At 46.3% G+C, this 17,660-nt stretch overlaps 1 protein-coding gene across 7 annotated transcripts; it reads left to right on the forward strand.

The window, feature by feature from the left end:
- The first annotated feature begins 1,765 nt into the window (after nucleotides 1-1,765).
- Nucleotides 1,766-17,397, forward strand: Rad52 (RAD52 homolog, DNA repair protein). 7 transcript variants are annotated; one of them, XM_013110503.3, is made up of 12 exons: nucleotides 1,766-1,887; nucleotides 5,229-5,322; nucleotides 8,398-8,499; nucleotides 9,570-9,663; nucleotides 9,835-9,902; nucleotides 11,095-11,213; nucleotides 11,870-11,945; nucleotides 13,413-13,612; nucleotides 13,752-13,906; nucleotides 15,080-15,163; nucleotides 15,880-16,101; nucleotides 16,786-17,397. In XM_013110503.3, the coding sequence occupies exons 2-12, from the start codon at nucleotides 5,236-5,238 to the stop codon at nucleotides 16,839-16,841; spliced, it is 1,263 nt and encodes a 420-aa protein (XP_012965957.1). In that variant the 5' UTR covers nucleotides 1,766-1,887; nucleotides 5,229-5,235; the 3' UTR covers nucleotides 16,842-17,397. The 7 variants fall into 7 exon arrangements, with proteins under 7 accessions (XP_012965957.1, XP_021080418.1, XP_021080417.2 ...); XM_021224759.2 differs by having other exon boundaries at nucleotides 15,880-15,998; XM_021224758.2 differs by having other exon boundaries at nucleotides 13,755-13,906.
- The last annotated feature ends 263 nt before the right edge of the window (nucleotides 17,398-17,660 follow it).

The raw sequence follows: 17,660 nt of genomic DNA on the forward strand, positions 1-17,660 counted from the left end.
ATTAAGTCTCAGTACTTGGGAGGTAGGACAAGAGAATTGTGAGTTTAGGGCCATACTCTGCCACATATGAGGTCCAGGAAAACTGTGTTAAATAAAAGTAAAATCCATGCTTGGTGGTTACCTGAATAGATGTATGTGCACCATGTGCCCAAGGAGGCAAGAAGCAGGTGTCAGATCTCCTGGACCTGGGGCTGCAGATGGTTTAAGCTGCCATGTTGGTGCTGGGATTGTGACCCAATCCTCTGTAAGAATAGAAGGTGCTCTTAATATTGAGCAAGCTCACCAGCCCTTCCTTGTTTTCTGTTCTATTTGTTTGGGAGAGGTTCTCTCTATTTGAAGTACTGGCTCTTGGGACCCACTATATAGAACGGGCTCGTTTCCAATTCAGAGATCCACCTGCTTCTGCTTCTGAAGACTGCTGGGATTACAGGTGTGTATCACTATGCCTGGCTTCATTGTTTTAAAGATTTGTTTTTATTTATGTGGATGCGTGTGTTGTGTGTCTGTGTGAATGAACACCATATGTATATGGTGCCTTCGGAGGCCTGAAGAGAGCGTTGGGTTCCCTGGAACTGGAGTTACAGGCTGCTGTCAGTCACCTGATTTGGATGTGGGGGACCTAATTCAAGTTCTCTGAAAAGCAGCAAGTGCTCCTAACTGTGGAACCCTCTCTCTAGCCACTGGTGCCGACGCCCTCCTCCTTGTCCTTGGGATTGAGCCCGGTGCTTCATACATGCTATCCAAGTGTCCTGCTACTGGGTATAATACCCTTTTTATTTATTTTGAGACAGGCTAGCCCAGGCTAGTCTTGAGCCTTGAACTTGATGTCCTCCTTTTCAGCTTCCCCAGTAGCTTGGGTTTACAAACCTGTCCTACCAGGTCTGGCACTTTTGGTAATTCCCCATTGGCCAGCAGCACAATGAAGCTTATTTTTGTTAGTTAGTTTTTTTGTTTTGATACAGGGAATCTCTGTGTAGCCCCGGCTGTTCTGGAACTCACTTCTTAGACTTCTCGAATTCAGAGATCGGCCAGCCTCTGCCTCCCTGAGTGCTGGGATTTAAAGGTGTGTGTCACCATGGTCTGGTGAAAGATGGTTTTTCTCTTTATTCAAGGAAAGGGAAAGTTGAGTGGTCAACTCATTCCAGAAACCACTGAGTTCTATACAAATATCCGGATCTTGTAGGTTTGGGTTTATTGATTGGTTGCATATGAACAGGACGTTCCTGGGAAGACTAGTCAAGTCAGTCATCCAGGAAAACACCCAAGATCCTGGCGAGAACGGCCAGATGATGAATTGATGAATTGGTTAAATTGTAGCAAACTAGAAGGCTGGCCCTCCCTCCCTCCCTCTCTCCCTCTCTCCCTCCCTCTGTCTTAAAATACGTTCTCAGTATGTAGACTACACCTCGGGCTGCCAGGGCCTCCTAGCTTAGGAGTGCCACAGGTGAGGTGACAGACTGGCTGGCTCGACAGGCACCCTTGCAGGGGGCCTACAGAACCCAGGCGAAGGGTCACAGCCTCAGGGGGCTTGGGTGAAGCTGCATCCTTGAAGAGTGGGCAAGGGCCGTCGAGGCAGTGGGGGGGGGGGGCGGCAGCTCCAGGCCGACCCAGGCAGCAGAAAAGCTGGCGAAGCTTGAGGTGGGAATAACGGAGTGCGCGTCCCGGGGGCAGTCTTCTCGGCTGCCTCCAGCGCGCCTCATGGTTTGCGACAGACTGCTTTGCGGCTCGGGTCGCCTTCTGGCTTGACTTACGGCTCCTCCTTCTGTTATGCCTTGGGTGCGGACCTCCTTCCTGGCGTCCCCCGGGCTTACTCCTCCGTGTCTTCCGCGAGGCCCTCTGCGGCTTCCCGGCGGCGGGACTGAGCACCTGCGTGCACCGCGTTCCGAGGCGCGTGAGTGGGTGGTTTCGGCGGGGTCGCGGAGCCTGGGGCCCCTCGGATTCGGACTGGAATTCCTCGGGCGGCGGCTGAGCACGTCCTCCGCGGGGGCGTCTCAGCTGGAGAGGCCGAAGCCGGAAGCCCCCAGGGCTCCGCTGGTGCTGGGGCGAGGCGCCGGGTCCGGGGATGCTGGCCTCGTGCTTGGGAGGGCAGCTGCCCTGGAGGTGGTGCCACCGGCGCGGTAACTGTCAGGGAGTGGGTGGAGTTGGGAAGAACCGGTGAACTTAAAGGATTTGACATCCAGGGTAGCCGCATATTTCAACCCTTCTGAACTTTGACTTCTGGTTTTCGAGACAGGGTTTCTCTGTGTAGCTTTGTAGACCAGGCTGGCCTGGAACTCACAGAGATCCGCCTGCCTCTGCCTCTCTAGTGTTGCGATTAAAGGCGTGCGCCACCAACGCCCAGCTTCCTTCTGGGCTTTGAAAACTGAGGTGTGCACTAGCACACTAAATTCTCTCCTTGGAGGTGTACGGTTCTGTGACTATTACTATATGTTTTCGGGGTTGTGCAACCCCTAGCATTCTCGAATTTCACAACATTTTCATTACCCCTAAATAAATCCTGAAGCCCTCCGGTTTCCCCTACTCCCAGCACCTCTTCTCCTTTGTGTCTGTGAACTTGCCTGTTTCACTTGTGTGAAATAATACAGTACTTTTAATGTTTCAGCTGAATAAAGTCCCGTTGTGTGTATCCCGTTTTCATTACCCATCAATTGATAAGTTGATGGCCGTCTAGGCCAGAGCAGCATATGAACAGATGCACAGGTAGCTCACGTGGTTGGATCTAGAGTCCTTTGGGCATATGCATAGACGAGGGATAGCCATGAGGTAATTCTTTTTAGTTTTGGGGAAATGCTCAACACTAATATCTGTATTGGTTGCACTGATTTATAGTCCCATCAGTAAACCTCCCTCCTAGCCATTTGTTACTTGTTTGCTTTTTTCTTTTTTCTTTTTTCTTTTTCGAGACAGGGTTTCTCTGTGGCTTTGGAGACTGTCCTGGAACTAGCTCTTGTAGACCAGGCTGATCTTGAACTCACAGAGATCCGCCTGCCTCTGCCTCCCAAGTGCTGGGATTAAAGGCGTGTGCCACCAATGCCCGGCGTATTGTTGGCTTGTTGACAACTATTCTGACTGGATTGAGATGGGCTCTCAGTAGTTTTAGTTTACATTTCTTTGGTGGCTCATGATGTTGAACACTTTTAAACAGATGATTGGCCCGGAGCTGTCTGTCTGTCTGTCTCAGTGGTTTCTGTTCTTGGGGAGAACTGAGTTGGGTTCCCAACACTCATTATCAGGTACCTTACAGCCATTTATAACCCCAGCCCCAGGGGATCTGATGCATCTGGCCTCCACAGGCACCTGTACTCACATTCACATACCCACACACAGGCATACAAGTCTGTAATTAAAATCAGTATTTATCCCGCATCCCAGACACGGAGAACGTCTCAGAAGAGACAGGAATTGTGCTGTAACAGTGTGTCTTTTACATGACAAGGACATTATGCCCATGGCATCTTAATATTGCTGCCTTAGTAAGACCTGGGCAATGACAGCACCAGTCGACATGCCATCCATGGGGGAACGCTTCAGGACTCCACCTCCAGGTGAAGAGCTATAGGCAGTTAATGACCAGAACCGAATCCAGAATCCAGAACCGAATGATCAGCCCTAAAATCAAACACACACCTGCTACATGAGATAAACTCAGTAGGCGTGTATTTATATATTCATATATGTGTGTCTGTGTTATGTAAAACAAAGAAAAAAAGGCTATGAAATTTGGAGGGGCATATGGGAGGGATTAGAGGACAGGAAGAGATAATTATATAATTATATTTTAATAAAAATATTGGGGCTAGAGAGATGACTCAGTAGATAAGGGCAGTGGCTGTTCTTCCCAAGGACAGATGTTCAGTTCCCAGCACCCACATGGAGGCTTACAGCTGTCTATAGCTCTAGTTGCAAGGGACGCCTTCTTCTGGACTAGGGGGGCACTATGTACGCCTGTAGTACACAGACATGCATGCAGGCAGAACACACGTACATGTAAACATTCAAATGTTTCTTAACTTTTCAAAAAACAAAAAAACAAAAACGTTGGCTGGGTGGTGGAGGCACACACCTTTAATCCCAGTACTTGTGAGGTAGAGGCATGCAGATCTCTGAGTTTGAGGCCAGTTGGTTCTACAGAGTGAGTTCCAGGACAGCCAGGACTACATAGAGAAACCGTATCTTGGAAAGCAACTCCTTTTCTCTCTCTCTTTTTCTCTGTCATTCTCTTTTCTCTCTCCCTTTCCCTACTTCCTTCCCTTCCCCCAATAAAACTTCCTTCCCATGGTAAAAAAGAAGAAAAGAAAAACCAAAGCAAGCAAGCAAACACAGCTCTTTCTGGGTGTACCGGTGGCGCAAGCCTGCAGTCCTAGCACTTGGGAGGCAGAGGCTGCCCTGATATATGTAGTGAGTTTCAGGCTAGCCAGGGCTACAGAGGAAGGCCCTGTGTCAAAGCAAACAACTGTGGGTGCCGGAGAGATGGCTCAGATGGCTTAGAGGTTAAGATGGCTTAGAGGCTGCTCTTCCAGAGGACTTGGGCTTAATTCCAAGGACCCACATGGCAGCTCACAACTGTCTAAAACTCCAGTTCCAGGGGATCCAACACCCTCCAACAGATATACATATAGGCAAAACAGCAATGCACATAAAAAGTAAATATATATATATAAAATCAAACATCCTTTTAATCCCTTCTAGTCTTAGAAGGTGTTCAGTATGATTTGTCTTGTTATTTTGTGGGTTTTTTTTTTGTTTGTCTTTTGGTTTTTCTAGACAGGGTTTCTCTGTGGCTTTGGAGGCTGTCCTGGAAGTAGCTCTTGTAGACCAGGCTGGTCTTGAATTCACAGATCCGCCTGCTTTTGCCTCCTGAGTGCTGGGACTAAAGGTGTGCGCCACCAACGCCCAGCTTGTTTTGTTATTTTGAACGGCTCTGTATAACTCAGGCTTCAGATCCTGGGCTGCAATGATCCTTCCAATTAAGCGTTTGCCACACCCTCAGTTACAGTGATGATTTGATATACATGTATATGTATGTATATATACTGCATATGTATATATCATACATGCTATAATATACAGATACGTATTATACATGTATTATACATATATATACACACATTAAAACAAAAACTAGCCAGCCAAAAACCAAATATGTAACAGAACATAGTCAGCTCTTATCTTTGCTTTTTCTCTGATTTTCCCCTAATCCTGTCCTTATTGGTGTTTTATTTAAACAGAGTCAACATGGCTGGAGCTGAGGAAATGGTCAATGGGGGCTGTGACGTCCATCCTCCCTTTGCTGGTGCGAAGTCTGTGCTGTGCTTCGGGCAGGTAACTAGTTGCTTCATCCTGGTAGAAGAAGTTTAAGTGAGGAAAGTTTGGATGAAATGACACTGTCATCATATGTGTAAGTTACTTATATTCCTTTCTCCTTTCCATGCAGTATGTTGCTGGAGTTTCTTTCCCACCTGGGTCCCACCAAGGCCTTACCCCCAAATAAGCACACAGACACTATATTAATTATAAAATTGGTGGCTGATGACTAGGGCTTCTTATTGGCTAGCTCTGTCTTAGTTATTAACCCATTAATATAAGTATTTCCACGTGGTCTTGGCTTACCGGAGAATGCCCGGACCTGTTACTCCTTTGCTGGCTGCATGGCATCTCTTCGCAGTCTCTCTCCGCCTACCTTTCCCAGAATTCTCCTCGCCTCCTAGTCCTGCCTGTCTTCCTGCCTCTATTGGCAAAACAGTGTTTTATTCATCAACCAATAAGAGAAACACATATACAGAAGGACATCCCCCGTCAGCAGTATTTGCTGTTTTGCAGTACTGAGGTAGAACTTAGAACTCTAGCACTGAGCTATTATGGCCCCAGCATGGTGTGGTATTTTGTCATTTTGTCATTTTGTTCCAAGGTCCTTAGTAACTAAATGTTTTTGTGAACTTTGCAGTGAAGACCAACAGTAGGGCCAGTGAGGTGGCTTGGCAGATGACACCTGCTGCCAAGCCTGATGACCTGGGGTTGACCCCTGGGGTCCACATGGTAGAGGGGAGAACTGACTCCTGCTGTCCTCTGAGCCTATGGTCACACTGTGCTGTGTACTTCTGTATACACGTGCAAAATAAATACATTTTAGGATGTAATAAAAACTTAAAAGACTAATAGTACAAGGGATTACATTTAGGTGTAAATTATTTGTGTTCATATGTTATAAATTTTTAGCCTATTTGAATATAGTACATGCATGTGAAGCCGCTCTTTGTGTGGAAACTGCACAGAAGAATCTTGTTTTGTCTACACAAATTCTGTCTTTATCAAAGTATTGCTAGCACTTAGCTAATTTAAACAGGAAAAGGGAAGAAACCTTGATGTGTTTGTGTATCTGTGGGATGGGAATTGTGGAACTGGACATTGTAAGAGCTCTGTACTCCTTTTGCCTCGCCTGTGGAATGTAAAGTTTAGGCTCTGAGGCCCATTGGGTTTCTGCTTCAAAGGGCTGGAGCTCCCTTAGTGGGAGAGCTTCTTTAGCTTGTATGAGGCCTTGGGGTCTGTTCCTAGCTCCACGAAGCCAAACTGAAACCTAATTGAGCTTGAAAAAAATTCAAGGATAGCAGCAATACTTTAAAGCAATATTTTTATATTAAATTTTTTTTGTTTTGTTTTTTGAGACAGCGTTTCTCTGTGTAGCCCTGGCTGACCTAGAACTCACTATGTAGACCAGGCTGGCTTCGAATGCACAGCGATCCACCTGCCTTTGCCTCTGAAGTACTGGGATTAAAATGATGTACCACCACAACCAGTTTAATTGTTTGTTTATTCTTCATGCATTCATTTTTTTTTTTTTGAGGCATGGTTTCTTTGTGTAGCCCTGGCTGTTCTATAGACCAGGCTGGCCTCAAACTCACAGAGATCTGCCTGCCTGTTTCCCAAGTGCTAGGATTGAAGGTGTGTACCTCCAACACTTGGCAGCTTTTTTTTTAAAATTTTTATTCTTACATTGTTTTCCTCTTAAGTCCTCCCATATAGTTCCATCTCCCTATCCATCCAACTTCATGCTTTTTTTCTCTCTTTCTCAAAACATATTACAAAACAAATCCCTTTGAACAGGAAAAATACAACAAAACAACCCAAAAATTAAAACAAAAATAGTAAGACAAGAAATGCCCTCCCCCACCCTCAAACAAAACAAAACAACAAAAGAGTGAACTCAAACTCAAGAGGTCACAAAAAGCCCCGTGGAGTTCCTTGTGTCATGGTCAGTGCCGGTGAGTACCAGGCCTGGAGTTCCTTCCTTGTGTGGTGGTCAGTGCCGGTGAGTACTGGGCCTGCCCCAGAGTGTGGCTAGAACTGATCCTTCGTCTCCCAGCAGGTTGCAGGGCGGTTGGCATCTTGGTTAGGGGTGGGACTTTGCATTTACTTCCCCTGCTCAGTGCCAGGATTTTGTGTGGTCTGAACCTGTGCAGGTCTTGTGTGTGTTTCCACAGTCTGAGCTCACGTGTGCATCAGTCATGCGTCTTGGCATCATCTCTGGCTCTTAGAATCTTTCTGCCTCTTCTGCATAGATCCCTGAGCCTTGAGGGGAGGGGGGGCTAATGAAGACATTCCATTTAGGGCCGAGTGGGCCAAAGACTCTTACTCTCTACACATTGTATAGCTGTGTGTCTCTGATGAGGGTTGAGTGAAGCAGAGATCTCTGTGTACGTCATTAGGAGTCATTTTATTGCTATGTTCCTTTGCAGAATAATAGTAGTAGGTTTTCCTCTAGGCCCACGAACTATCTATCTAGTCTCAGGTTCATAGCCATTTAAATTCCCCCCCCCCCCCCCCCACCCCTGACAGGGTTTCTTTGTGTAGCCCTGGCTGTCCTGGAACATACTCTGTAGACGAGACTGGCCTCAGAGATCTGTCTGCCTCTTCCTGTTGAGTGCTGGAATTAAAGGTGTGTGCCACCCCTATCTGGTTTAAAGCAATTTTTAATGAGTGCATAAAGTTATGCTTTTTTAAAGGATACCATGCAATGCTTTGATGTATTTATGTATGTATGTATGTATGTATGTATGTATGTATGTATGTATGATGTGGCTGAGGATGGAGCCCAGAGCTCATGCCTGCTAGGCGGGCATTCTCTTCTTCAGTATTCAAAAGTGGGGGCCGGGCGGTGGTGGCGCATGCCTTTAATCCCAGCACTCGGGAAGCAGAGGCAGGCGGATCTCTGTGAGTTCGAGGCCGGGCTGGACTGACAGCCTCCAAAACAATACAGAGAAACCCTGTCTCATAAAAAAAAAAAAACTGAAAAACAAAAAACAAAAGTGGGAAGAGGTGCTGTGTCTGGAAACTCAGGGAGGGATTTTCTGTGGGAGGAACGACACAGATTGTAATTAGATTTCCCCTTCTGGGTTGTAGAGCCAGTACACAGCAGAGGAGTACCAGGCTATCCAGAGGGCTCTGAGGCAGAGACTGGGCCCAGAATACATCAGCAGCCGCATGGCTGGAGGAGGCCAGAAGGTAAGTCTTGGGTATGCATGCATGTAGCAGTCGACTAGAAGATTCTGCCTCTTGGTTTTACTAGATTCCATGGATTCAGAAGCCTGTCTTCCTGTTACTAGATTCTTTCTAGTTCCTCTTGAAGGGGTGGGTTCCAGACTTCATTGTCATCTGCAGTGACCCAAAAACTGTCTTGAGATTGCTGTAAATTCCATATTGAGATTGTTTTTTCTTTTTTCTTTTTTTGAGACAGTTTCTCTGTGTAACCACTGTGGCTGTCCTGGAACTCGCTCTGTAAACCAGGGTGACCTCGAACTCGCCGAGACCCTCCTGCCTCTGCTTCCCAAGTGCTGGGATTAAAGGCGTGCGCCACTGTAGCACCCAAATCATGACATGGAGACTTAGCATTGGTTACAAATGCTTGGCCTTACCTTGTCCCACCTGTTCTTATAACTTAGTTTAAACTGTTTCTCTTCATCTACATTTTGCTTTGGGGCTTTTTACCTAACCCTCCCCTCCCCGTCCTATTCCATGTCCGTCTGTCTGGCCACTGCCTAGCTTCTGGCCCCAGGTATCCTCTCTCTTCCCCTCATTCTCTCTTCTCTCAAGATTCCTCCCATCTATTCTCTGCCCGCCAGCTCCACCTCTCCCTCCTCTGCTCAGCTATTGCCAGTTCAGCTTTTGTTAGATCAATCAGGTGCAGTAGCTAGGCAAGATAATACAGCAACACATCTTTACATAATATAACAAATGTGACACGTCTTTACATAGTTAAAGTAATATTCCACAAGCCATCACACCAGATCTTGTCTTGGCTCCTGTGCTACGCTGAGCTGCTCATGCTAAAGGCCTGTGCATGGTGTCGGTGCTCCATAAGCTGTGTCAGCCTGACATTTCTTCCCGAGGCTGGTCCCTTCCAGAGACTGACTGCTAGTTCCAGTTGGATTTTTCCAAAAGTCTCTGAAATACTTTGAGATTTCCTGTGGAAAGACGGTTTTGCCAAAAACATATGAGGAATAAATGAATTTTAATTCACATTAAAAAATACCAAGGACATTTTTACAGCTTTTTCTTAAAAATTTATATTCTAGGTGTGTTATATTGAAGGTCATCGAGTAATTAACTTGGCCAATGAGATGTTTGGTTACAACGGCTGGGCACACTCCATCACCCAGCAGAATGTGGGTATGTTCTGTGCGTGTGCTGACTTCATGTTCCTTACTTCATAACTGTTTACTCCCGCTTAGACAGTTACTGAGTCAGGATGTGGGTAGGTGGGTTTGATTGCCAGCCAAGGAAAGTGGGTGAGGTGCAGGGATCAGTATCTTTCCAACTGGATCTCTTTCCTATTCCTAGATTTTGTTGACCTCAACAATGGCAAATTCTACGTGGGAGTCTGTGCATTTGTAAGGGTGCAGTTAAAGGTGAGGGGTGGGGTGCCACTGCTTCCTGAGCAGACAGAGTGAGCAGGGGGAGTCTTGAGTGTAGACCTGGGGTGTCTCTTGACCAGGGTGCCTAGGATGGCTGTATTCAGATATCCTTGCTCATCTGCCCTCAAAGGAGAGTTTAAAGGATGTGTCCGACTCATTTGAAGTTGATACACAAAAGTTTGACCACATAAATATAAAAGGAGTGTGTGTGTGTGTGTATAAGTGTCTAATGTGACAGTCAAATCTTTTTATAATATAACAAAAACCTAAGTGCCATAGGGGATTAAATGCTATCATTTATTTGAAGCAATGCTGTGTCCCATACCCCTTACCTAAGGTTAGAGCAGTGGTTCTCTACCTATGGGTATTGACCCCTTTGGGAGTCAAAAGACTCTTTTACAGGGGTCACTAAGACAAGCTGCAATATCAGATATTTACATTACAATTCATAACAGTAGCAAAATTATAGTTAGGAAGTAGCTATGAAATAGTTTTATGGTTGGGGTCACCACAACATGAGGAACTGTATTAAAGGACTGTGGCGTTAGGGAGGTTGAGAACCCCTGGCCTAAACATCTCACTGTGTAGACCCCAGGTACCTGAGGCTCAGACTTCCTTTCTCTGTCTCGTGCGTGCTGAGATGACAGGCATGTGCTTCCATTAGCTTTAGAAAAATCTCAGTGTGTAGCTTGGGTTATGCTTAAGCTCGCAGTCCTCTTGCTTCTCATCGTCTGAGTCCTGGGGTTATAGGACTGTGCTACCATGTCCTGTTGAGCTACACTTGTGTCAGAAATTTCCTTGTCCTGGTTTTGACTCTGAACTATTTCCTGCTGCTTTTGTCCGAATATATTTATGACTGAAAGTTTCATTTATAGCTCCATTGTACTTCTACATGTGTGTGTTATTGGGCGCATGTGTGGGTGCGTGTGTGAGAATAAATTGGTTTTGGCCAATTTCTTTTGACCTTACAGTTTTAAATATTTTAATGATTTGGCACTGACCACAGGCATGTTTCCAGGCAGATCTGCTCCAGGCACAGTTCTAGAACACAGCTCTGTGCTGTGTCCTCTTGAGCAGGGTCCTGTCTCAGGGAGGGGGTGTTGGTTTCTTTTTTTTGAGTGCTGTTGTTCAGGGAACAGGATTACAACTTTCGTGTCAGAGTTCTAACAACATCCTTTTACCTTAGGACGGTTCCTATCATGAGGACGTGGGTTACGGAGTTAGTGAGGGCCTAAGGTCAAAGGCCTTGTCGCTGGAGAAGGCCAGGAAGGAGGCTGTGACTGACGGGCTGAAGCGGGCGCTCAGGTAAGAAAGCTGGGGTCCACCCACCTCATTCTAGCTCATATTTCAGAGAGAGTGCCATGAGAAGGGAGGGGAGCCTCATTTTAGCTTGGGCCCTTGTTTCCTGGCTTTTGTGCTTTCCAGTGACTCCACGCTGGATTCAGACTCCACTATTCTCAGTGCTGGCTCCTCCCTTTGCTCCTGGGAAGGGCTCAGGTGCTTACAGCCTTTCAGCAGATGCCCCATACATCGACTCCGGGAGGTTTAGTTTGCCTAGGTCCTGAGAGAGTTTTTTCAGGATTGATTGGCCTTATTGCTGTGGGTCTGGGGGAAGGACATGCATTATGCCGGAGAAGTTAAGAAACAAACAGAAAACAAACCCAATGATCTGTAGTCCCCAAGGACAAGTCCCCAGCTCCTAAGATCTCATCAGTCTGTCCCACTCCCCAGAGGTCTGACCTTAACAGGTGGTTGAGTGTGGGGCTTGGTCTCCCCGTGAGAGATTTGTGTCAGGTCACTGTTGTGCTCTCAGAAGCTGGTATAATGCAGGAATGTGACATGTTCCATTGCCACTTACTGAATGAAGATGAGGGTCCATTTCCTCTCTTGTAGTTGCAGCTTTGTGATGTTGTGACTCAGATGTCGTAACTGTGAACTGTTTTGCTTTTTTGTTACTGTAGGAGTTTTGGGAATGCACTTGGAAACTGCATTCTGGACAAAGACTATCTGAGGTCACTAAATAAGCTCCCACGACAGGTATGTGAGCTGTGAGGAGTGGGGCGGTGGCTGCTTCCTAACACAGCATGCAACTTCGCCAGCATGTCCTTGAGTGTAGCAGCGGGAAGAAGCGAGGGGTCGGCGTTTGGCAGCATCTAGAATGGTTATTTCAGGGTTGGAAGGTTAATGCTAACAGATGTGACCAGCATATGTGACCAGCCGGCTCCTGCCCCCCCTTGTACTGAGAGCCATGCTGGGTGTGGTCCCTGGCTCCTCTCGAACTGTTGCTGTTCCCTGTACATGCTCAAACTAGCTCATACTAGCCATCTTTCTTCCCTTGGCTCTGGTGGCAGTGAGGCACACACCTCCATTCTGTTCCTGTCACCTCCTTTCTATGAGATCTTAGCACCAGCCTTAGTGTGGTGCACGGTAGATGTGTGGAAGTCAGCTTGGGCTGAGGTGGTGTCTGCCTGGCAGAGTTGCCGTCTCTCTCCCTCAGAGCCCTGTCAGGTGCTGCCCATCCGTCCTCTTATCACAGGACCAGTGGAGTGTCTGCTGGCTTCTGACTCCATACCTGCTTCCTCTTTTCCTCGTAGTTCTTTGCTTTTTAAATTAAATTTTTCTATTATTGCTTTGCTCTTTAAATTCTGTGTGCAGCCTTACAGTAATGTTATTGTGTACTAGTGTTGATTGGAGGACTTTGTATTCTGTCTTTGTGTCATTTCCTTTTGAATTGGAAGGACTGCAGCTTTTCTTTATTTCCTCCCTCCCCTTTCTTCCATTTCCTCTTTCCTTCCCTTCTGAGACAGCGTCTCAAGGTGTAGCCTGGGTTGGCCTCCAGCTTGCAGCTGTCCTCTGCCAATGCCTCCTAGAGCGCTGCTGGGCTTGTGAGCCACTGTGCAGAAAAAAGGGCATAAGCAGACACCAAAGACAGGTCAGCCTCCAGGGAAGAGTCAAGTTAGCGTATATAGACACATATAGACTACTTTCATCAAAAGACAGGTCAGCCTCCAGGGAAGAGTCAAGTTAGCGTATATAGAGACATATAGACTACTCTCATCAAAAGACAGGTCAGCCTCCAGGGAAGAGTCAAGTTAGAGCATATAGACACATATAGACTACTTTCATCAAAAGACAGGTCAGCCTCCAGGGAAGAGTCAAGTTAGAGTATATAGACATATAGACTCCTTTCATCAAAAGCAAAGATTCATTTTTATTGTAACTTGACTTATGCAGATGAATTGCTTTTGCTAAAGTATGCCAGCTGCCTGCAGCCCCAGCTGCTCAGGCTTGCCTGGGCCCTGGAGTTTGCCATCAGTGTGGGACACAGAGAGTCAAGTTCAAAAACAAACCAAGCAACTTGGAAGTTGTGGGTCATTTCTCTCAGCTTCTGGGGGGCTTACGAGATCCTTTAGGTCAAGGATCAGCAAGTGTCTGCAGGAGAGCATGACGGAAGGAAAGCAGGGTATGGGGTACCTTCAGTTTTCCTACTTTTTCTCTTACCAGCTCCCTCTTGAAGTGGATTTAACTAAAGCAAAGAGAGAAGATTTTGAACCATCTGTGGAACAGGCAAGATATAACAGCTGCCGACAGAATGAAGCACCGGGACCCCCAAAACCACAAGAAGCGACTTCTCCTTGCAGACCAAACCACCCGCATGATTCGGACATTAGGCTGCAGGGGGTTAAGGACTGCAGCAGCTCCTGGTACTGGACACAGGTTCCCTCCCTTTCCTCTTCCGCCCCTTCTAGTGTGGCTTTGGTCTCTTCACTCCTGCCTTTGAAACCAGCAAGGGGCTCGTGTGCTTCCTCATGCCGGGTGCATTGTGGTTAACTTGGTTTGCAGCAGTCTGGCCGCCCCCGTGGTGGAGAGTGATGCCATTCACCAGCGCAAGCTCCGGAAGCTCCGGCAGAAGCAGCTACAGCAGCAGTTCCGGCAGCAGATGGAGATGCACCAGCAGGGCCACACACATGCCGCAGAAGTGGAAGCCGAGCGTGTGGGTGTGTAAGGGGTGTCTGCGACTTACTCCAGGTCGTACCTCGCTAGGGCTTCTAGTTCCAGGTAGGACAGGTCACCCCGCAGAATTAGGTTGTAAGAATCTGCCCTGCTCCTTCCCAGTTCCAAAGGGCTTTTTAGGGAAGTCAGTGGGCTATGATTGACATAATCTGTAGCACTTGAGAGGCAGAGGCAGGTGCATCTATGAGTTTCAGGCCAGCCTGGTCTATACAATCTTCCTGGAATTTGTGCCAGGCGGTGTGGCATGCGCCTTTAATCCCAGCACCTGGGAGCCAGAGGTAGGTGGCTCTCCGTGAGTTCGAGGCCAGCCTGGTCTACAGTTACAGGACAGGCTCCAAAGTTACAGAGAAACCCTGTCTCAAAAAACAAAACAAGAAAAAGGAATTGCTTTGCTTGTTTCTGCATTAGGAAGCTTGCATCTTGAATGGCTTTTGAATATAAGATGAAGCTGGAGCTTTTAGCAGATTCTGTACCCAAGAGCTTAAATTAACCTGAGCTTGGGTTTCGCAGAATTAGATGTTGTTGATGTTGTACAGATATTTGTTAAGGACTTTCCTGGTCCATGGAGCCCATTTTCTTATGTAGTGAAGGTGCAGGTTATATGCTGGGTTTATTCTCACCCTCAGCACCACAGCATCAGTAATTTATGAAAAGACAAACCAAAACATAGTCACCGTTCTGGGCATATCTTGAGTAATAAGCCTAAAGTTTCTAGCTGTGCCAGGAGCTTGAAGGGCAGGGATGGGATCCAAGATGTGCTGCCCTGTCCCAGAATCATGGGCTGGAGGCCTTTGCTGTTGATGGAAAATGGGTTGGGGGTGTTGCTTGGATGGTGGAGTGCTCACCTAGCATCCCAGGAGCATCAGATATTCCAGGTCATCTTGGCTTTCTAGGGAATTCCAGGCCTGCCTGGGCTACAAAAGAGACTGTCTCCCACAAACAAAACACCAAACAAACAAACAACAACAACAAAAAAACCCCAAAAAACCCCACACTGGTTCTTCCTACTTTAGTGAGAAGCAGACAGTATACGAGCTAGGTGTATAGTGACAGGCCTGGGAGTCAGGAGCCTGAACACTCAAGATGTGAGAGGGGAATAGACAGACTCAAGTTATTATGACCTCTGGCTTGTTCTTTGTCTCCTGTGCAAACTGTAGCAGTGCTTCCAGACCCTCCCCCGAAACACAGTACCCCTACAACTGCTGCCTCAGAACTCCTCCGGGAGAAAGCTGTCGTTCCAGGTAAATGACTTCAGAATTAACCAGTAAATACTTAGGAGTAAGTTACTGTGCTGTGTACCTTTTGGCAGATTCATGTTTTTGGGAAGGGTTGGGTGCAGTGCTGGGATTGAACCTATGCCTTTGTAATGCTAGGCAGGTGTTCTACCATTGAGCTATATACCCAGCCCATAGATTTCATCTTGTCAATTCTCTCTACCTGGGTCCTGGGTCTTCAACTCAGCTTGTTAGATTTGGAGGCAAGTGACTTTACCTGATTAGCCATCTCTCTGGCTCTCATCTCATTTTTTAAGTCTTTTTTTTTTTTTTTAAGATTTATTATGTATTCAGTGTTCTGTCTGCATGTATACCTGCAGGCCAGTAGAGGGCACCAGATCTCATTATGGACGGTTGTGAGCCACCTTGTGGTTTCTGGGAATTGAACTCAGAATCTCTGGAAGAGCTGAGCCATCTCTCCAGCCCCATTTTTTAAGTTTTACAAAATGGAAAGAGGTTCCCAATGGACCTACTGGAGTTCTGGTACATGTTCCTCTATTCTTTAACCAAAGGAGGGATTTATAAGAGGGCACTCAAAGTGATTTTCCCCCCTTTTTTAACCGAGACAGGGAGTTACTGCCAGGTGTGGAGCTGTCTGTCTTCCTGCTCACTGCTGCCATGTATACCATCACACCTGTCAAAACATGGAAGCTAGTGACTAACACTTTGTTTTCTCTCTGTAGAGAACCCTGAAGACAACCTTGAAATGTGGGACCTGACTCCAGATTTAGAGGATATCATTAAGCCCTTGTCTAGACCAGAACCCCCTCAAACCTCTGCCACCCGAGCCTTCAACAACCAGGTGATCCAGGATGGTGTCCTACACAGCCTTTGCCACCAGATGCCACCAGAAAAACATGAAGCTGGTCACCTGCAGACCTGCAGCACGCACCAGCATGTACTAGGTAGTAGAGTTGTGTGGAAGAACAAAAATTCTAGGTCTAATTCTATAAAATTTAAAGGGAGTGTGTTAGTTCATTTTAAGAAGTTGAATTAGGGGGACTGGAAAGATGGCATACTACTTTTGCAAAGGACCTGGATTTAGCTCCTAGCACACATGTATTGACTCAAAACTGTATACAACTCCAGTTCCAAGGGATTGAACACCCCCTTTCTGGACTCTTGACATCAGACATGTAAATGGTGCATAGACATACATGCAGACAAAACATTCACAAGAAAGGATTAAGATAAAAAAAATTGTTGGGATAAATGGGACATGGTGAGGTGTGTCCAACCTGAGACTCAAGAGAGCTATGAATGTGGCCCAATACAAAGTTAGAAACCAGGCTTGACTGTATCTAGAGATGTCATGAGAATGAGATCCAGTGGTCATTCTCATTCGTGTGTTGTCTGAGTCGGGGTTGCTAGCAAATACAAGCCAGTAACGATTAGCTACTGTTTAAACTCAAGGCTTCTGCATTTTTTTTCAAGACAGGGTTTCTCTGTATTGTTTTGGAGGCTGTCCTGGAACTAGCTCTTGTAGACCTCGAACTCACAGATCTGCCTGCCTCTGCCTCCCAAGTGCTGGGATTAAAGGTGTGCACCACCAATAAGGCTTCTGCATTTTAACCATTTATTTTTCACAGGAAACTCTCATAGGAAGAGCCAGGACCTGAAGAAAAGGAAACTGGATCCATCCTGAAGCTCCAGACATTACTGGATTCTGTCACAAGAAGTTTGGAATTTACAATTTGGTCACAAAATTGTTCCCAAGGTTTTATATAATGGTTCATTCTGAACTCATTAGAGAACTTTAGAGCATACTAGAGCATATAGAGTACTATAAAAAGGCTGCGATACCCTGTGATGGGAGGGAGGCCAACAGATAAAATGCCTTTCCTTTGGCTTTCCAAGTTTTTCTCTACTATTCACTCAGGCTGCCTTCTGTTTAGTGATGCAGCCCATCTACATTAAATTATATGCGAGCTCATCTTTCCTTTGGCTCCAGATTCATGTTTTCCACTAAGTGCTAATAAGGCCATGGTGGTGGTTTCAAGATCACATATGGACTCATGTCAATAGAAGCCTCCCTTTATCTTGAGAGAAGTACCAAAATTTAGAGTATTTAAGTGTCTCTGATTTAGGCCTTCTCCATTGTTAGCACTTACCATGTTCTGTGGTTGTACATAGTTTGTATATAGAAGGAAGGCCAGCATGAATTTTTTCAACTGTACATGATTAAAGTCTCATAATAAAGACTACATCTCAACAGCCTTTTTTTCCACCTTCAGCTGGGTGGGGGATGTTTTCCAAGACTGACAGGGTTTCTCTTTGTAGACCAGACTGGCCTAGAACTCTAAGAGGTCCACCAGTGCCACCACTGCAACCATCATCACCACCCAGCTCTATTTAGTGCATTTTCGAAACACTGAGTAAATTCATGTTTGAACGTTACTAAAACTGGCAAAATTGCGGGATTTACAACTCTGATTACTGGTAGATAGACCTCTCTCATGGCTGT

Source organism: Mesocricetus auratus, unplaced genomic scaffold (assembly GCF_017639785.1).
Source record: "Mesocricetus auratus isolate SY011 unplaced genomic scaffold, BCM_Maur_2.0 Super-Scaffold_100676, whole genome shotgun sequence".
NCBI lineage: Eukaryota > Metazoa > Chordata > Mammalia > Rodentia > Cricetidae > Mesocricetus > Mesocricetus auratus.

Coding starts and splice junctions, on each gene's coding strand:
- Rad52 (XM_013110503.3), top strand. CDS start 5,236: ATGGCTGGAGCTGAGGAAATGGTCAATGGGGGCTGTGACGTCCATCCT. Junction 13,907..15,079: donor AGTGGAAGCCGAGCGTGTGG/GTGTGTAAGGGG, acceptor TGCAAACTGTAG/CAGTGCTTCCAGACCCTCCC. Junction 15,164..15,879: donor GGAGAAAGCTGTCGTTCCAG/GTAAATGACTTC, acceptor TTCTCTCTGTAG/AGAACCCTGAAGACAACCTT.